Source organism: Mustela nivalis (assembly GCF_964662115.1).
Source record: "Mustela nivalis genome assembly, chromosome: 5".
Taxonomy (NCBI): Eukaryota; Metazoa; Chordata; class Mammalia; order Carnivora; family Mustelidae; genus Mustela; species Mustela nivalis.
Window position 1 is genome coordinate 83,354,338 of NC_139024.1, and position 21,054 is coordinate 83,375,391.

At 46.1% G+C, this 21,054-nt stretch overlaps 1 protein-coding gene across 4 annotated transcripts in view; it reads left to right on the forward strand.

The window, feature by feature from the left end:
• TBC1D22B (TBC1 domain family member 22B) overlaps nucleotides 1-21,054 on the forward strand; it is a 74,601-nt gene that overhangs the window by 37,980 nt on the left and 15,567 nt on the right. For 3 of the 4 annotated variants that reach the window (XM_082732285.1, XM_082732286.1, XM_082732288.1), the window contains 4 exons: nucleotides 13,214-13,320; nucleotides 13,836-13,911; nucleotides 16,412-16,539; nucleotides 16,810-16,905. In XM_082732285.1, the coding sequence (XP_082588411.1) occupies nucleotides 13,214-13,320; nucleotides 13,836-13,911; nucleotides 16,412-16,539; nucleotides 16,810-16,905 (407 nt within the window). The remainder of the gene's footprint in view (nucleotides 1-13,213; nucleotides 13,321-13,835; nucleotides 13,912-16,411; nucleotides 16,540-16,809; nucleotides 16,906-21,054) is intronic. The other variant, XM_082732287.1, reaches the window with a different exon arrangement.

Below are 21,054 nucleotides of genomic sequence, written 5' to 3' on the forward strand. Positions count from 1 at the left end.
TCATGGTCTGAGGGTCCTGGGATTGAGTCCCGCATTGGGCTCCCTGCTCAGAGAGGATCCTGCTTCTCCCTCTGCCTGAGGCTCTCCCTGCTTGTGTTCTTTCTCTCTCTCAGACAAATAAAATCTTAAAAAAAACAAAAAACAAAAAACAAACATGTTTCTCTGAAAGAGAGTCCCAGAAGTAAAACTGGTAGTCCTTCCTAAAAGCATGCCAAACAGTGCTACTAAATCACATTCCAAAGACATTTGTACTCCAACCACTAATGTGTGGGTGCACTGTTCTTCACATCCTTAGCAAAACTAGATACCTAAATTAATTCTGTTTTACCAGTCTGGCAAATTATCCATGGTCTGTGTTTTAGTTTTTGTTCTACTTGCTCTCCTCCAGTGAGGAGTGCACAGTAGCATTTGTTTCTTTGCAATCTGTTCAAATTCTTTACCATTTTTCTCTATTGGATTGCTGGTCTTGTTGTTTTGTAAGAACCTTTTGTAAATTAGATATAGTCATCCTTTATTTGGTATGTGTGAAAAATACTAGGTCCCACCACATGATACTGCTAAAATTTAGCCGTTTTTACCCCTACTCCCCCCAAATGGGAATTTTATATGGCTCAACCTAATATTATTTTTCTCTAGGACCATGACTTGTCTTTTAACTTTGTTTATTGTGTCTCCTTATGTAGAGTTTCCTAATTTTATGTAATCAGATCTGCCCATTCAGCAGGTGTTAATGAGCTCCTGTTTTGTTTTTTTTTTTTTAAGATTTTATTTATTTATTTGACAGAGAGAGATCACAAGTAGGCAGAGAGGCAGGCAGAGAGAGAGAAAGGGAAGCAGGCCCCCTGCTGAGCAGAGAGCCCGATGCGGGACTTGATCCCAGGACCCTGAGATCATGACCCGAGCTGAAGGCAGTGGTTTAACACACTGAGCCACCCAGGCACTCCTGTTATGGACCCGGGAGAGAGACCAAGCCAACAAGCAAGGCCCAGCCCTTTAGTGGAGGGGCTGGCAAACGACTAGTAAACCAGCGCTCAAAAACTGTCGGTTTTGAGATTCAGTATCTTGCTTAGAAAGTCTTTCCTTGGGGTGCCTGGGTGGCTCAGTGGGTTAAAGCCTCTGCCTTCGGCTCAGGTCATGATCCCAGGGTCCTGGGATCAAGCCCAGAGTTGGGCTCTGCTCAGCAGGGAGCCTGCTTCTCTTCCTCTCTCTCTGCCTGCCTCTCTTCCTAATTGTGGTCTCTGTCTGTCAAATAAATAAAATCTTTAAAAAAAAAAAAAAAAAAGAAAGTCTTTCCTTCCCCACCCCAGTATTACGAAAATGTGCTCCCGTGTTTTCTTCTCTTCTCTTGTGGGCTTATTTTTACATTTAGCTTTTAAAATTTCATTATTAATTTGCTTTCCCGTGTGGTGAGGGTTGAGATTAAAGTTCCTGTGCAACCCAGTGGTTCATTATTTCAGCACAGTTTATAAATAACCATCCTTTCTTCACTGCTATGACAGGCCTCTTCATAATATAATACTAATTCCTTTATTTACACAGCTCTACTTCTTTATTCTGTTCCATTTATCTCCATTTCTATGCAAGCAGCACACAGCTTGGGGTTTTGAGATTTATAGTGTGTTTTTGTCATTATTCCAGGGCCCTTTCATCATCCTTTTTAAAAACTTGTCATGGCTCTTCTTCCATATGAACTTTATGTATCCACCTTTTTCTTTTTTTAAATTTATATTTAAATTTATTAAATTTATAATTATATTTATAATTAAATTTATATTTAATATTAGTTTCAGGTGCACAATATAATGATTCAACACTTCCACACGTCACCTTGTGCTCATCACAGGTGCCCTGCTCAATCTCCATCACCTGTTTCATCCATCCCCCGCAACCCCGTCCCCTCTGATCACCATCAGTTTGTTCTCTACAGTTAAGGGTCTGTTTCTTGGTCTGCCCCCTTTCTCTCTTTGCTTGTTTGTTTCGTTTGTTCTTAAATTCCACATGAACAAAATCATATGGTATCAGTCTTTCTCTGACTGACTGATTTCGCTTAGCGTAATACCCTCTAGCTCCATCCTTGTCATTGTAAATGGCAAGGTTTCATTCCTTCTTATGGCTGAGTAATATTCCATCGTGTATATACATACACATCATCTTCTTTATCCATTCATCTATTGGTGGACACTTGGGTTGCTTTCATATCTTGGCTATTGTAAGTAATGCTGCTATAAACATAGGGGTGCATGTATGCTTTTTAATTTCTGTTTTTGTATTCTTTGGGTAAATATCCAGTAGTGTTATTCCTGGATCACTGGGGAGTTCTATTTTTAATTTTTCAAGGAATCTCCATAGTGTTTTCCATAGTGGCTGTACCAGTTTGTATTTCCACCAGCAGTGCAAGAGGGTTCCTTTCTCTCCACATCCTCACCAACACCTGTTGTTTCTTGTGTTGTTGGTTTTAGCCATTCTGACAGGTGTGAGGTGATATCTCATTGTGGTTTTGATTTGCATTTTCCTGGTGGTGCGTGATGTTGCCTTTTTCATGTGTCTGTTGGCCACCTGTATGTCTTCTTTGGAGAAATGTCTGTTTATGTCTTCTGCCCACCACATGAACTTTAGAATCAACTTGCCAAATTCAAGAAGTAGGAACCTTTTAGAATTTTTATTGGAGTTACAATAAACTTACAAGTTAAGTTTTGTGGGCTTTTAAAAATTGTAGCATCTTTATTGAGATGTAATTCATATACCGTATTATTCACCCACTGAAATGTATAGTTGAGTAGTTTTTAGTATATAGAGTTGTGTAAGCATCACCACAATCAATTTAGAACATTTTCATCAACCTTCCAAAGAAGCCCTGAATCCTTTAGTCATCACCCCCAAGCTTCCCATTCCCTCTACCCCTAAGCAATTGCTAATCTACTTTGTCTCTATGGGTTTGCCTTTTCTTGACATTTCATATAAATGGAATCTTACAGTATGTGGTCTTTTGTGCCTGGCTTCTTTCACTTACCAACCACATTTTTGAGATTCATTCATGTTGTAGTCTCTGTCAGTACTTCCTTCCTTTTGATGGTCATATTCCATTGCATGGATATACCACATTTTATGTATGTATTCATTAGTTGAGGTTTATAAATTAAGTTTTAAAGAAGTAAGGCATTCAGACTTCTCTTCAGCCTCAAGATCTTTCTTGAACAGAGATGCAACATTGTTTGTTGCCTTCAAGAAGAATTCTTGGGTCACCTAGCTGGCTCAGTCAGTAGAGTGTATGATTCTTGATCTCAGGGTCATGAGTTCAAACCCCATGTTGGGCATAGAGCTTATGTTAAAAAAATAAAAGGAGACTAATTCTCCTGTCTGGGTAATAATGCTGCTTTTCTTCCCTTCTCTAACGGTGTCATGTCCTAATAAGGAGCTGCTGTAAAGGCTCTTACTGTGACACTCTCTAAGCAGGGGACCTCAGATATCTTTTGCCTGTGGGATAAGCCAGACTGTTGCCCTGTCATCCTGGGCAGGTCCCACCAGGTAGCCTTCCCCCACTGCCCCATCTCCCTGAACTGTAGCATGGAGGATCTGCTCTATCAGAGCTTCTCCTGTATCTCTCCCTCATCTGCTTGGTCCCACCACTGTCACTTCTGTAAATTAGCACCTGGCCTTATTTTGTGGTGTGTCATGTTTGTTGTGAAAGTAACTCCCTCTGAGTTGACAGAGAAGTTGTCTCTTGCTAGCCTGGCCCCCAGGCAGCTTCTTTATCTGCTGAAACCACCTGCCCATGGGGAGGTGGGTCCCCTACGGATAAGGCAGCAGCGTGGTCACACTGGGCCCAGGGTGATGGTGCTAAAGGAGACACTGGGCCTGTGACCCCCAGGCCTGCAGAGGACCTCCAGATGACTCTCATCTATGAGAACTTTCGGGCTCAGATGATATTACTGATCTGGCTATGAACATAGTGGTCCAGTATAACCGATAGTGTGGCCATCATCAAAATAAATGGCTAAATGGCAACTCTTCAAGGGATACATATGAAGCAATCCTGCAGAAGAGCAGAGTTCGTGATCTTGTTTTCAAAAACAGAGTGGTGTCTGCTGGTTTCTGTCAGTAAAAAATGAAACAGTATTAAATCACTTTCCCTTGTCTCTTCTGTAGGAAGCAGTATAGTGGGATTTCCATTTCAAGTTTTACTTGAATCATGTGTTTTCAGAAGCATCATAGCCATGGAGCCCCCAGAAGGGAAGTCTTTCCCAGACCTCTGACTTTTGAGTCCAGTTTCCTGCGTGACATTTCCACTTGGATATGTTGTAAAAGATCAGTTAGGGCTAGCGTGGCTACGTGTGACCAGGAACCCCAAATAATAGTATCTTTAGAAGATAGAAAAGCGTATTTCTCTCATATGGAAAGTTGAGAGGTCAGTAGTCCAGGGCTTGTGTGCTGCCCTAAGATATCAGGGACCCAGGCTCTTTTGTCTTATTGTGCTACCATTTTCATTCAGCCTCTGGTTTCTTTCTTGCAATCCAGTATAGCTGCATGTACTCCAGCCATCACGTCTGTATTCCATCTAGTATGGAGGAAGAAAGGAAGAAAGGCATACTCATTCCATTTAAGGACAATTCCCAAGGTTGTATATGTGCTTGGGTTTGGATCTCTTCTGTCTGCACTGAGTCATATGGCCATAGCTAGCAGCAAATGAGGCTGGAAACCGGGGTGGCCAGTACCCTTCACCAAGAAGTAGAGGGGAATAATTATTTGTGGACAGCCTGCAATTTCTGCTACCCTGAGGCTCCTCAGCCTCCATGTTTCACCAACTCCTTTTCTCCCCACATCCGGCCATGCTTTTCTCCTAATAGGCAACATTTCCTGAATCCTGAGTCAGAAATGGTAAGAACTGGGCATGAGTTTCAACCTTCTATATCCAACGAGTCACAAAGCTATGATGATTTTAAGTTCTCAGTGTTTCCTGAGTCTGCTTCCCTCTCCATTCTCCTGTGACTGCCCTGGATGCTGAAATGACCAAGCGTGTTTTCCCTCCTCCGGTTTTCTCTCTTATACACCGTTCAAACACAAACTTGTCCATGCAGCTCCTCTGCCTAAGCCCTTTGGTAACACCCTGTCACATACAGATTCAAGCAGCCAGATTAGCTAGCTCACGCAAGGCCCTGTGGGATCTGCTCCTTTCCCACCCCTTCAACTCAGCCGTCCCAAATTGACACGTATAATCTAAAGCCTGTCCTGAACCCTTTCCTTCTTCTCCCCTGGGCAAATCCTCATGCATCCTTTACAAAAGGAAGCCTGCCCTCGCCCTCGCCTTGCCTGCATCACCCCTGTAGTGCTCCTTCCATAACACTGTACGTTTCTTTTGTAGCCCTTTACCACCACGCTGGTTATGGTTTGTGTTGTCTTCCTGCTCTCTGCCACCAGATTGTAGGATTCTCTGATACCAAAGACTACTTTAAATATCTTATATTCCCAGTGCTTTTAGTCTGATGTCCAAAACAGGCCTTCCATACATGTCTAGATGAATGACAGAATGAAAATGTCACTGTAACTTTGTAAGACTTTCGGGGATTAGTATGGCTTTGCTGGGGCTGGCCACCAGAGGGCAGTGAATTACAATATTTCGATGCTTTGCTGAGTTAGCCAGAAGTTTTCTCTCTTCTAAGAGATGGATAGCAAGTATTCATTGAGCATCTATACTGGGCACTGGGGATATGACCATAAGTAAATCAAGTAGACAAAAATCAGTGGCTTTTACTTCTAGATGTTTATTCAATGAAAGCTTACAGTTTCCAAAAGATTGTACAGTTTCCTAAAGACCACAACTTTTTTCGTATAGACAAAAATTGGAACCAACCCAAATAATCTGGAACAGGAAAATTTCAATGGATTCGTACTCAGCAATAAAAAGAATGAACTATCAATAAACACAGTGTGGAAGAAACTATCCCCAAATCACTGTTGAACAAAAGTCAGATACCAAAAAAGTATACATTGTGTGATTCCATTTTTTTTAAAGTTTTTATTTTATTTACTTATTTTTCAGAGAGAGGGAGAGAGAGAGAGAACAAGCACAAAGCGGGGGGAGCATCAGGCAGAAGGAGAAGCAGACTCCCCACTGAGCAAGGAGCCCGATGTGGGACTTGATCCCAATACCCTGGGATCATGATCATAAGTCAAAGACAGACGTCTGACCAACTGAGCCACCCAGGCATCCCTGTGTGATTCCATTTTTTAAAAATGGAGTTCAGAAATAATCCATGGCAATAGAAATCAAAGCAGTGGTTGGCTGGAGACTGGGAAGGGGCATGAGGAAATTTCTGGGATGCTGGAAATGTTCTCTATTTGGACTGAGGTGTCTCTTACACAGATGTATATATGGGTCAGAACAGACTGTGGGGGCACCTGAGTGGCTTAGTCAGTTAAGTGTCTGACTCTTGATTTCCTCTCAGGTCGTGATCTCAGGGTCACATCGGGCTCTGTGCTGAGCATGGAGTCTCCTTGAGATTCTTTCTTTCCCTCTGCCCCTTTCCCCCACCCTGCTTGCACACATGATCCCTCTCTCTTCCAAAAAATAAAAGGGGACTGTGCACTTATGTGTAGTCTACTGTATGCAAATTATACAGAAAAAGAAATCGCTTCATAGAACCTGACTTCTGATGAGCAGAAACAGATAATGAATAAAATCACAGGTAGTTTTTGGCAGATTGTGACGAGTGCTATGGAGAAAAATAAAGCAGGGGTGATGCCCTGTTGGCAAGAGTGGCGACAGGAGCAGATTTCAAACAGGGCAGTGAGCCAGGGTCACACTGAGGAGAGGACAGTGGCGCTAAGTCCTGAAAGAGGTGAGGGGTGAGACATGCAGTTACTTTTTGATAGTACTCAGATTTTCAGAGAAAAGGAGTTGTTGGTTAGAACTCCCCCTGACCTCCCATACTCAGGGATCATGGATTCTGCCACCATGTCTTGGTCCCTGACTCTTGCGGTTAGACTCCAGCTCGTGCTCTCTGTTCCCAGGAGGCTTCCTTCTCTTCCTCATCTCCTACTCTGTGTGTGATACTCACCCTGCCCATCCTGTTCCTCCCTGTCTCGTGAGGTATGGAGGCCAAGGATGAAACTGGACAGACCTCTGTAGTAATGATGGGTTTTCATTATGGGCTTAAAGGACATTCTTTGTTTGCTTTTTAAAATATAAACTTTATATTGAAGAATAATATACTTTTTAAAAAGCACATATCTCAGGGCACCTGGATGGCTCAGTCGGTTAAGCATCTGCCTTCAGTGCAGGTCATGATCTTAGGATCCTGGGATCGAGTCCCACATTGGGCTCCTTGCCCAGTGGGGAGCCTGCCTCTCCCTCTCCTTGCCTGCCGCTCTCTCTGCTTGTGCCCTCTCTCTCTGTGTATGTGTCAAATAAATAAATAAAATCTTTAAAAAAATAAATAAAAAGCACGTATCTCCTACATGCACAGCTCAATATATTTCTTGTGAATAGCCAGCACCTGTATCAAGACATGGAACATTTCTAGCACTGCTGAAGTCCTCCCCCCCTGCCCCCCACCGCCATGTTTCCTTCTGGTCCCTCCTCCCTCATAGGTGACTACTTCACTGACATCTAACACCCCGCTTAGTTTTGCCTGTTTCTAAACTTTCTATAAATTAAATCATATAGTAACGATATTCCATTTTCTATCATAATGCTGTTGGTCTGGAGAGAATTGGGGAGTGTGGTTGTTGCGGAAGTTGTTAGCACTCCCCTTATTTAGATGCTTTCCTCAAGATGCTTCCTGGCCTCATCCTCATAGATAAAGTAAGTAATCTTGTAAGTGCCAGTGGGAGGCTCTTCCCAGCGACACACATCTCTTGGGGACACCAGAGGGTTGAGCTGAACCACTTTCAGCTGACACTTGAGAGTGCTGTGTGCATGTGCTGGGATGTCCAGGGCTGGATGGCCTGTCTCGCAGGAGGGAAGTTCTCCAAGCTTATCATCTGGGGGACTTTCAGACCCCGCCTGATCTCCCCCTGGCAGTGAGCTGAGCGGCATGTGCGTGCCTGCCTGCTGGCTCTGTCTCTCTGGCATCTGATCCAGAATAAGGGAGAAACTGTAACCGAGGACAAGTTGTGAGAGCTAACATATGCAAGATGTTTAAGCCTTGATGAAAAGCCTCTGAGCAGCTGACAGTGGGGGCCCTGGACTCCTTAGAGCCTGTTCACATCCACGGTGTCTTGGTGCCACGCCACCTGTCTCTGTGGGTGGTCTCTGGGCAGGTCCTAGAAGAGGAAGTATGTGCTGGACTTGGCCCTTCTTTTGCCCCTTTAACCTGAATACTCCTGTGGTCTGTTTTTATACAATATGGGGTCCAACAGCGTGTGCCAAGGGGCTGAGTTAACCAGCAGTCATGAATGTTTGCTAAATAAAAGTAAGAGTAATACAGGAACCTGAGGAAAATGGAGAAAATGTGGCAATATGTTAGTTTTTAATAATAATTTTAACCAGGGTATCATGACACATGTATACTGAGCCTGCTCCCCAGCCAGGGGTCGTATATCATTCTGAGTCAGTCCTTACCTTGTAGTCACCTAACTGACTGATAGGCACAGTGTCAGGAAGGGCTCCCTGGTCAGCCCTGAGACAGCATGCTTCCTCTTTCATAGTCTGTAACACGATCCTCATGAAACAGAACCACCTCCCTGCATGTGTCTGCTCTGGAGGAGCCTCAGAAGTCTTTCCCCTGACCTTCTCCTTGGAGGAGACCAACTCTCTTCACTCTTCTTCTCTTTCAGGTAGTTTGACCTTCCACGGATTAGCCGGGAGCCCTTACACCCTCTCTGTACTAGGGTTTTCGGTGGCGTCCTCATCCCACTGCTGCCATCATATACTTACCTGAAAATGCTAGATGAACAGTGCTCAATAGTACATTTTTAAAAATTTATCTATTAGGGAGAGAAATCACAAGCCATGGGGAGGAGCAGAGGCAGAAGGAGAAGCAGACTCCCCACTGAGCAGGGAACCCGATGTGGGGCTCGATCCCAGGACCCCAAGACCCAGCCCGAGCCAAAGGCAGACAGACGCTTAACTGACTGAGCCACCTAGGCTCCCCAATAATACATTTATATAGCACTTAAAAATGATGACATGCAGGTGATCAGATGAATTCCTTGACACTTTCCTTAAAGCGGCGTTTTCCTGGATGAGATATTTAAGTTCTTATTTTATGAGGTTCTTTAGATGTATGGCCCTGATTTTATTTTTTTCCTTTTATCAGTTTACTTTTGTGTCCTGAAAACATTACATAAGGCATTCTTATGTGTCTAGTCTTAAAAAAATAAAGATAGGAATCAGGTAAACCAGAGGCTTCGGGACACAGGCTGCAGTCTGATGCCTCGAACCTTCTCCTGTCTGCCGGTCGGGCTGAATCATTCTGACCCAGCAGATCACAAAATCTAGAAATTGCCCTACAATCACAGATGGTTCCTAGGAAGTGCCTAGAGCAGCAAAGAGACAAGTTACTCTTGTCAGTTTAAGCACAACCAGTTCTTCCCAGAGCTGTCGGGGAGTACTTGAGGCATATACAAGGCTGATTTCAGGCCCAGGACATGGAGTTCTCAGGAAAATAAACACTCGACTGAAGCCACCACTCAAGTACATTATAACCGCTAATAAATGGGCATGTTCTCGTCAAGCCCGGAGTGGGCAATTTGATTCTTATAAAGGGCTTTTGGGCTTCCTCTTTTTGGATGCTTTGCCTTTTAAAATAGCCATAAAATATCCTTAAAATCTCATTGCCTCCAGTCTGGGTCTTGGCTGTTGCTTGCTCTGTAATGACAACCAAAGACGCTGCCCTCATTCGAGACTGCCTTGCTGGCATGGTTTCCCATTCCAGCTTCAATTATATGTTGAATTTTCTCAAGTGGAATGTTTAATGATCCTTCTGAACAGACTGTTTATGCTGAATGGAGCTCTTCAGAGAGCATTTGGGCCTCCCTTTCTCGGCTGCTTTTTGCCGGTGCACTCAGCTCACAGTTTTTGACTGAATGTGTGAATTTTATCCTCCCAGCAGGCAGAACACTAGAACTAAACTGTCCTCCCACTCCCTGAAAGGCTGCTGAACTCACTGTCTGTGAAAGCCAAGGGCTGATGGGCAAGCCAGGCATCAGGGCAGCACACGGGGAGACAGGAGCCCTCCAAATCAGCAACTTGTCTCTTGGTTCCTTTGCTCCCTGGACAGCTCAAGGTTTGGAATTGGTAGAGTTACTGAGAGCGGCATCTTACCGACTTAAGACTTCACGTTGTTAGATTTTCCTCCTTTACGCCAATTGGTGGAGATGGAAAGCTTTGAAAATTTACTTATTTTTTAAGGTACGTGTTGGGATTAGATTAGGTTTGGCTGCAAATAACAGAGATCCAAAATAACAGGGGCTTAAAAAGAGATAGAAGATGATTTGTTTCTTGTTTAATGACAGTGACACTAGCTAACATTTAGACAACGCTACTTTTGTGCCAGGTTCGGTTGTCAGCACCTTTGTGTATTAACTTACCAGTAGATGTTACCACCTTAGCAGAGGAGGCATTGAGCACCAAAGTAAAAGTCCTTTGCCCAAAGCCTTATACCTAGTGAGTGACAGCCAGGGTCTGAGTCTGGCCCCAGAGTCTATACTCAGCCCCATACTGTTTTGCCTGACAAAAAACCCACAGGCTGCCAGGGCTGGTCCTTGTTCTCAGGGACCCAGGCTCTTTCTTCCTCGTTGCCCTTCCCAGTTTTTTGTTTTATTTTTATTTTTCCACTGCAGTGTTCCGGAATTCTAGAGTGCCCAAGTTGGAAAAGATTCCTCAAATTCTTACAGAGTGCTGGATGTTCATTTGGGAAATGTGTGTGGGAGTAGCAGGAGGGGTTTTTGTCTGGAGCCTTTCTTGTGGATTTCACAGTTTTCTTATAACCTCTTCTCTCATAAAGAGGGGGCTGCTGCTTAGGACGGTGGGTTGGAGCAGCCACAGTCACTCAAGGAAACAGCACTGTCTTTACACACTGCTGACCCGGCCCTGGAGAGTGGGCTGGTGGAACTTGTGGGTCAGGCTTGTCTGTGGTAGTGGGAGTTGGAGGTGCCCAGGAGTCCATCCCTGGGGTGGGGATGGGGTGGATATGTAAAGTGGTGGAGGCATGTGTGGAACGAGGAACCTCGGGTACGCACAGCACCATGGGAGCATCTCAGAAATGTAATACGGAAGCAAAGAGAAAAAGGAAGATTCTGAACTGGGACTTAGAGCTCAGTGGTATTTATCTAAATTCATAGTATGTATATGGCACACAGTAAGTGTTGAAGTTAAGGGAGAAAGATATTTCTTGGAAGGTTTTTGTTTTTAATGTGATTTCTCTAGTGGACCTTTATATATTATCTGAAGTCTTAGTTCCTGCAAGCTTAGTGTTAGTTTACAAAATCTTTATTGGTGATAAAAGGCAGCTGTAGTCAATTGTATTGAACCCCTTTTTCCTAAAATAATGTGCATTTTTTTCCTGACTGTAAAAATTATGCTTATTGTAGAAATTTTGAAAAGTCTAGTAAAGCTTAAAGAAAATAAAAATCTTTTATCCCTACTACCTAGGGAATAAACACTGTAAGCCTTGTGATGTATGTTGTCTTTCCTCTATGCTTATATAAGCACACATAAATATTGTATGTACAGTAGTTGAGAGTATACCATAAATAATTTTGCATCTTGCTCTTTTCCCTTAAAACTGTGACTTTCCTGTGTCATTACAAATTCTAAATAAACTTCACCTAAAAGAAATTGTATTGTACCTACTATGTGCTAGGAGCCACTGTTAGCACTCGGCATGAATTAACTGTGGCCGCACTTTGAATCAGACTTTTAGGTTGTTTCTAGCATTATAGCTTTTCTCACAAAGCAGCCCACCCTCCCCAGAAGGGTTTTTCTAGCCCCTGATGTCCATTAAAAAGTGCTGTTTATACAGGATGAAAATCCGAGAATTGTTACACATTGTCTCAAGGGGGTTCAGTCGTAGGTCTTAGTAATAATTCTCGTAAATGAAAAGGGCTAGATTCTGAATACATTTTGTCAGATGCCTGTGTCTCTGCAGCACCAGGGACTGCAGTGAATGTCCTGTTTTCAAAACTAGGCTCTAGGTTTAAGGAGAAAAGCTGCTTTTGTCACAGAACTCAAGCCTGAGCATTTTCACATGTGGCCTTGGCCGGGCACACAGGACCTGTGGATTAAGGTGGCCCATCGTGGCAGGCAAAAGAGCCTTTCTTAGTACTTCCACTTCTGTGGCAGGAAGGGAACCTCCCATGGCCTTTTCCTTCTTCAGGGTTCTAGAAGACTCTTGATGTCCCCACTTAGATCTCTGACCAGAGAGACTACCTCTCACTACCGTTAGTATGGGGTTTCCATGAGAAGCTAATAGATGCTCTTCTTTACAAGAGGTCCCATGGCTAAGGAAGCCTGGAAGTGTTGGATAAATAGGTTTAAACCAATTTACTTAATGTAGAATTTGTTATAACTCCTCACGTCCTTCTGTATGCTATGATCTTTGGGAATCTACACGATGAAGATATGTGAAACACCATTTCTCAACCATATTCATCCGTGGAACCCCCTTGTTTTGGAGTAGCCTATCGTTTTGATATTTTATGGAATCCAGTTTAAGAACTACCAACTTGGTGAAATTAAATCCCAGAAGCCCCCACAGGTTTGGGCCATCTGCTGCCATGCACTCATCTTCACTTCTGAGTGGTGAGACAGTAGGTCTGCCTTGTCAGAATATGGAGATTCGGTCTTTGAAATGAACTAGGGAGGCCATATGGTTCCCAGCTTTCTCACTATATATACAAGTGTGAGTATGCCAGACAGCTTACTGAATTTCTGAAATCAAAGAATTTTTCCAGACCATCTCCAAGGGTCTGGGTATAGCTCATTGAACATGAGGCCTGAAATGCCTTTTTCTAAAACTGAATGAACAAAATCAGAAGAGAAAAGTATGTTGGACCCAGTGGCCTGTTCCATGCTGTAATGAGCTTCTCAAGAACTTTCCTGGAACATGCTTGCCCACCTGACCAGGGGAGGAGGAGGGCAGGTCCTTGTTCCTGGGCATCAGGTTAGCCTAGTTCTCCCTTGGGCTTAAGGACGCTGTTGAAGATACTAGAGTCTGTTTTTCCCCATTGTTTAGAGAAGAGCTCTGGACTTTTTTCACCTTTTGTTTTACAGAAGAAGATGTGGAGAACTTTGATGTGACCAACTTGTCTCAGGACATGCTTCGAAGCATTGAAGCTGACAGCTTTTGGTGCATGAGCAAGCTGCTAGATGGGATCCAGGTGAGCCGGATCTGCCCTTGTAGGTGACCTGGGTCCAGGGGCTCCCACAAGCCTTCAAGTACCTTCTTACCCTTCTGTAGCAGGCAGGGTCGCCCATCCAGGATGGCTCTTCCTGCTTTCGGTCTACCCATCTTCACCTCTTTTTTAGCTTTACAGCTTTCAAAAAGGCAGTGGCCTAGCATCCCCCGGAGTCTGAAGAAGTCTCTGTGTTCCCCTGGCTTTGTCCTCAGAGTGTGCCACTCCTTTCCACTCTACACCCTGAGCCAGGTGGTGTGCCCCATATTACGAGGCTCTGTCAGGTTCTCCCCACACCCTGCTGTTCTGACGATTCCTTTGTTCCTCAGAACACTGGTAGCAGCTTTGGAAAAACCGCCTGTGCTTTTCAGACGAGATCGGGCACGTTCAGGGTGGTATGGCCATAGACCGCCTGTGCTTTTCAAACGTGTTTCAATGAACTTGAGAATGGTAGTATGCTTTGGAGTCGCTATTCATCCTGGCCTCTCTATCATTTGCAGGATAACTATACCTTTGCACAACCAGGGATCCAGAAGAAGGTCAAGGCGCTAGAAGAGCTTGTCAGCCGGATTGATGGTAGGTTGGGGAAGGGGGAACTCTCTGGCAGTAGCACAGTATGATTCTGACACAAGCCAGTGGTGCCGGGGGCCTCTCCTCAGCTCCCTACCTTGCCACGAGCCTCCCCAACTCTGCTGTTGGCGGCACTGCATTCTTCTGCATCTTGGTGGGAAGGGGAGGGAAAAACTTGCTGGCACCTCAAGTTCTTTCTCCTTTATTTTTTGTCACTAGGTTTGTTAATTCTCTTTCAGCATCTTCCTTCACATTCACCTTTTTTCCTCCCCCTTTTCCCCCCTTAACCAACCCCCTCTTTTTTTTCCCCCAAATTCACCCTTACTTCTCCATTTCCCTAGCCACAGCTCTGGTCCAGCATGCCTGGATTTCTATAGCTTCCTTCTAGAATAACTTGCCTCCACATTCTTTCCTCTTCCAAACCTTCTGCCACACAGTTTCATTGTTCAAAAGCACTGTCCTGGTCTTGTCTCTCCCTTGCTTGGAAGCCTCCTGTGGCTCCCCATTGCTTTCATTTAGCAGCAAGCCTGTAGTCCAGCCTTGTCCTTGACATGGTGATATCACTTAGGACTCCCAGGCCTGCTGCATGGTCTTTAAGTCTGGCAGATATCTCGGCAGACCTTTTCCACAGCACCCCATGACCTGTTTGAGCTGAGTGGGGAGCAGGGAGGGAGACATAGCTCTTTCTAAAGTAGGGTGTCTTTGAGGAGCAGGAGCCTCACAGTAATTCCTTGGCTCTGACGTGGGATCACATACTCTAGAGCTAAAAGGCAACTTGGGAAGTCCTGATGAAATTGAGACCCAGCAAGAGACCTCAGAATTAAGTTTCATAAAGATAGCCTAGAACCTCACATCGAGATCATCTGCTAAGTGGGCTCTATAGCACCAGCCAAGTGGTAAAGCTTTTTTAGGATTCCACCAGATACTACACAACTAAGAAATGTCATTCCTGGCTTTTTTTTTTTTTTTTTAAAGATTTTATTTATTTATTTGACAGAGAGAAATCACAAGTAGTCGGAGAGGCAGGCAGAGAGAGAGAGAGAGGGAAGCAGGCTCCTTGCTGAGCAGAGAGCCCGATGCGGGACTCGATCCCAGGACCCTGAGATCATGACCTGAGCCGAAGGCAGTCGTCCAACCAACTGAGCCACCCAGGCGCCCCATGTCATTCCTGGCTTTTTATCATGGATTTTGTGCTTCATCAGAGCAATGTCCCCCATCCCCAACCCCATCATAAACTGTATATCTTTCTGTCTTCCCCAGCTTCTCTTTTCCCGAAAACCTTCCCCGATTTGTTCCAGTTTCCTTTTATGACTTAGGATCTCAGTCTTCCTGTCTTGTTTGCTGATTTGCAGTTATTTCCAACACATTGTCTATAGGATGTTTTTTCCTCTTTGTTTCATTGCCCTGACCCAGCTGTTAGCCCCAGTGCAGGGCCCATATCCAGCTCTCCTGCATCCGTCCTCCCAGGTTGTAGAGGGCCGAGGTTGCAGTTTCTGCCACCGTCTGCCGTCTCCTTGTTTTTTTCTGCCCTCTCAAATATCTGATCAGTAAAGGCATAGTTCTTGAGGATATGGGATTTATAAATGTTATGTCTTTATTGTTTCACTGAGTTATAGAAGTAATACGCATTAGAAAAATTAAAACAATTTGGAAATACACAAAATAAAAAATAAACATCCTCCCCCTTCTTTAAATTCTATTCCCCAGAAATAACCACTGTTATTAGTTATTCTTTCAAAAAATTATATTATGTATTTACCACATGCCAGGTGCTGTTGTAAGCACTTTGGTTTTCTCATTTTGTCCTCCCCCAAGCCTTCAGAGGTATAAATGATTATCTGCATTTTATAGATTAGGAAACCAAGAAGGATAATAATTTTTTTTTTTTTTAATGCTGTTGAGCACTGTTGAAAGGGCTATCATGAGAACAGGGATCGGTTGGTTTGGGGTTGTTCTAGTGCGCCGCACAGACACGGAGGGTGGGAGTCAGGATGAGCTAGTTTCTACTGAACACAGCGAAGCACCTGCTGGTGAATCACTTAATACATCAATGGGAGAGGTTGCCCTTGAGGGAGTCAGTGAACGTCTTTCTCTGGCAGTGTTTAAGTCCCCGCTGGCTGCCATCTGTAGGGTTGCTGAGGAGGAAGTCAAGGTGACCCCCACAGTTCTTTTCCATTCTGGCCTCTCCTCTCAGGAGTTATTAGGGTCAAGCAGCCAAGTGGACCTCACAGCTGCGCTTTCTGGTGAGAGCAGGCCTGTGAGGGAAGAGAGGTACCCAGAACATGGGTGTTGAAATGGTCTCGCTGTGTGTGGGGCTGCGCTAACCAGGCAGCATGGCTGTGAGATGGTGGGAGCAAACATAAGGGATGGTTCGATGTCATTCTGGCCCCTCCGTGCCTGGTGTCCCCAGGAGGAGCAGGGAGAGAGACTGCCTTTGTGTTGTGACCCTCTCAGGGTCCAGTCCCCTCGGCTGAGCCCTTCGGGCCAATGACGCTTGCTGTTTCAGAGCAGGTACATAATCACTTCAGGAGGTACGAGGTCGAATACCTACAGTTTGCCTTCCGCTGGATGAACAACCTGCTCATGCGGGAGCTTCCCCTTCGCTGCACCATCCGCCTGTGGGACACCTACCAGGTATGAAGGGGCCCCAGCCTGCTCAGTGCCGGGCTGTGCCCGGAGCGCCCCACTCCCCACCCTGCTGGCGTGTCCTCCTCGGGAGTTCTCCCACCACCTCCTTCTGTGTCTGCCTCAGTCTCGTGGGCAGGGCTGCTGCAGGATCTGCTTGGACCTCTGTGTGTGTCCAGACATGAAAGGAGTGCTGGGCTGCAGCAGGATCGAAACCAAGAGGCCCAGAGCCGACCCCTTATCAGGGCTTGGAGACCTAACTCTTCTTTCCCTTCCCAGTCTGAACCAGAAGGGTTCTCCCACTTCCATCTCTACGTGTGTGCAGCCTTCTTAATCAAGTGGAGAAAAGAGATCTTGGATGAGGAGGACTTCCAGGTGAGTGGCCACGAGCCCAGCCTGGGCCAGGATGAGCATCAGAGCGGGAGTTACCCCGTCCATGGGGCTGCACAGATAAACGGGGCCACGGCAGGTACGTGGCTGGGAAGAGAGAAGCAGACAGGCTGCTCAGAAGAGTCTGCCGCCCTGGTGGGCAGAATGGCCAAGTCAGTGGGCCCCAGAGTTCTTCAGTGGGGTCTTATAGGGCCAGAAACGCTGCAGAGCATGTAGACAGGATGTTTCATTTATTCATTGACAAGCATTTGCTGAATGCCTGCTGTGTGCTAGGCACTACTGAATGCATAGGATGTACTGGGAAGTAAGTCAGAGATCTCTCTTCCCACAGAGCTTATATGTTAGCTGGGAAGAGACTTAACAATAAACAAGAACATAGTAAATTAAATTGTTAAGTGATTTTTTTATTTTTGTTTTTTTGAAGTAGAGCAGGATAAAGAGATTATTAGGTGGTAGACAGTTTACAGTTTCAAAACAAGTAGGGTAGGCTCACTGAGAAGGTGACGTTTGAGCCAAGGCTCGGGGATGGTGAAAGAGTGAGTCATGGACATCTGGGGCGAGAGTGTCCAGGCAGAGGGAACAGCCAGCACAAAGGCCTGAAGGCAGCGGTGTGCCTGGCTACTTATTGAATCACAGTGGTGGCCAGTGTGGCCTGGAGCACAGGGGTCCAGATAAAGAAGAGGAAAAGGTGAAGCCAGAGAAGTCACAAGGGACCCAGCTCACAGAGGACTTCAGAGCCGCTGTAAAGTTGGGCTTTTACTCTGAGTGGACGGAGAGCCCTAAAAAGGCCTTAAGCAGGGAGGGACAGGATCTGACTTAAATCTGACACAGGTGGGAGCAGGGAGATCCCAGGACCCTGGGATCATGACCTGAGCTGAAGGCAGAGGCTTTAACCCACTGAGCCACCCAGGCGCCCCTGGCTAGATGGTCCTTAAAGCCAGGACAGTAGATGAACCCTCTAAAGAGGTGGGTGTGGACAGAGGAGAGGAGAGGTCTGGCCTGAGCCTTGGCACACCTTCTCGAGGAGGCCAAGGGGGTGGCCAGGGAGAGTGGGGCAGCGTCCTGGAAGTCTGGGCTGGGGCTGTGAAGAAGACTGAGGGCGTGTGTCAGGCAGTAGAAATCTTGTCCGCTGCTCCAGGAGGCCCAGGGAAGGGGGAATGGGAACTTGGGGATCGTGGAGACAGACTCTGAGGCTCTGCCGGGCAGGGACAGGTCTGGAGCTGCTCACGGTCGTTCTCACTGGGGGCAGCTGGGGGCTTTTCTTTCTCTGCTTTGCACATTTTTGAATGGAGGGGTTTCCTTTTTCTTTCTTTTTTAATGGATATATGTGTCTTTTAAAAGTAGGGGGGAAGAGCCAAGGAAGGTCGAATGTTCTCTGGAGTTCTAGCTAATAACATAGGTGTTCTCGAGAGCAGCAGCAGCTCTCCGTGACCCTGAGCTGTGCGTCTCTGTAATTGGTGTGAAGTGGTTGAAGAACAGAAGTCTGTTCAGCGGGTGGATGGAAAGACAGGCCCCGACTTGCCCGTTAGGACTTTGGAAGGAAGAGGGGAGGGTAGGCTCCTGGGAGTGGACACCAGCTGAGGTAAGGGGGCCACAGGCCACTGTTGAAAAGCCTTGGCTTCTGCTGCCCAGCAACATAGGTGACGTCCTAGGATAAATGAGCACCAGGGGCTGGAATGGCCGTGAGCTGGGGTAAGCGATCAATTTTGATAATGTACTTGAGGTGGAGCAGGATATCGAGAGCATGAAGTCTAATTTAGTTATCAGGAGCCAGGCGCAGAGGGCCTTGTCATGGGTGATAGACGTGCTTCCCAGATTAGCTCAGAGAGGTGGAGGTGATTCCTGGAATGGCTTTTAGCACTTCCCAGTATTGGCAGAGCGCAGGACCATAATAGTCGATGCCTTTAAAACTACGTTAGACATAGAGATATTCTTCTTTACTGGGTCACATATACGATTATCTGCCAGATTTGAGGTCCTTTTGCAATAGCTCACAGAATGACCCTGAGGATTTCTGCCTGCTGCTGTGTCAAGACCTCAGTTGGTCTACTCGACTAGTGTCGCCTCTTCCCTTATAGAAGGGGCAGTTAAACTGGATAATCTGCAAGGTTCCTCCTAACCCCACCGTTCCACAATTTTATGGCTCAGAAAAGAAAACACATGCCTGGCTATGTTAAGATAGGCAGGTGGTGTCCTTTAGGAGACAGAAGCGTGGTGCAGTCAGGGGAGCAGGGCACAGGAGCTTCGTGGGAGATCGTGAGAGGCTGCCTGTGAGCTTTGCAGAGGAGGAGGGCAGGTACAGCCTGACTGCTAACCAGCCCCCTGGAATGAAGTCACCTGAGCTGTGCATCTCTGTAATTGGTGTGAAGTGGTTGAAGAACAGAAGTGGGAGCTCTGGGAATCAATGCCGGGATCCCAGGAAGCCAGACTGGCCCAGCCTGGGTGAGAGAAGTTTTAGGGCTAAAAGCTGCGGTGACTTGGCGCACCTGGGTGGCTCAGTCAGTTGGGTGTCGGACTCGTGGTTTTGGCCCAGGTTATGATCCCAGGGTCCTGGGATGGAGCCCCATCCCAGGGCTCTGTGCTCAGCAGGGAGTCTGCTTGAGATTCTCTCTTTCCCGCTGCCCCTACCCTTGCTCACTTGCTCTCTCTCAAATAAATAAATATTTTTTTTAAAAGATATGATTTTTTTATATGACAGAGCACAAGCAAGGGGAGCAGGAGAGGGAGAAGCAGGCTTCCTGCTGAGCAAGGAGCCCAGATCTGGACTCGATCCCAGGATGTGGGGATCATGACCTGAGCTGAAGACGTTTAACCAACTGAGCCACTCAGGTGCTCCAGTAAATATTTAAAAACAAACAAACAAACAAACAAAAAACCCTGCAGCAACCTAAAATAAAACCAGGTGAAGTCACCACAGATACGAAAGTTAGGGTTGCGGCAGTTTCAGCCAACTAGCCATTTGTCTCCCTTAAAGAGCAGGGAGGACAGGGCCCCTGTAAGGGGCGGCCAGTGGGGGAGTGTCAGGGAGAGGCAGAGACCCTCCTTCTAAAGGTGGGGACTCCGTAGAATAGTACAGTGGGTAAGCCAAAGTCTGTGGAGCCAGAATGCCTGGGGTCAAATCCCCGCTCTGCCACCTCTCTAGGTGTGCAAACTTAAGCAAATGACTTGATTCTTTATGCCTCAGTTTTCTTACCTGTGAAATGGGGATAAGAGTAGCTACGTCCTAGAGCTATTATGAGGCTTGAACACTTAATACATGTGACGTGGTTAGAATGGTGTACCTGGCCCTTAGCCTCAGAACAGGACACTTACTGTCACTACTGTTATTGCTCCCTGAAATGTACTCAGTGAAGTGAAGACCAAGCCTTAGGAACCCACATCTGAGTGGTGTGTAACGTACCTGAGTAAACCATGCTAGGCTAATCGTGGGTGAAACCGCCAAGCTGGATGAAAAAAAAAAGCCTGGAGAGGGGATGTCCGAGGGCACAGGGGCAAAGAACAGTGTCGCAGCTGTGGCAGAAGCCCCCAGAAGGAAGGGCACCTGCTTCTCCCCGGCTGAGCATATCTGGGCTCACACTGCCTGGGAGAGGGGACCAAGAACTGGCGACAGGAGGATCACTTGCGGATGGTTCCTTCCTGAGTCCTCTGAGCATGGGAACCTGAGACCTCTGTGTGTGTGCACAGGTACCGGAGGGCAGAACGGCCTGACTTCTGAGCCCAGGGCTCCCTTTTTTCCTTTCTTTCTTTCTTTTTTTTTTTTTTTTTTAAAGATTTTATTTATTTATTTGTCAGACAGGCAGAGAGAGCACAAGCAGGGGGAAGGGCTGTGGAGCAGGGAGCCCGATGCAGGACTCCATCCCAGGACCCTGGGATCATGACCTGAGCCAAAGGGAGATGTTTAACTACTGAGCCACCCAGGTGCTCAAGAGCTATGGGCTTCTTAGAATGAGACCTTCTAACAGCGCTGGGAGTATGGGGGTGGTGGTACTCAGCAGTTCTGGCCCTCAGCCTGGGCTGGTATAATGGAATAATGATGAAATGTTGGGGTGAAGTTTTATGGCATTGTTTTTATAGGTCAAAATGGTCAGATACTGGCAATGTCATAAGGTTCAATCTAATAGTAACTAAATCGTA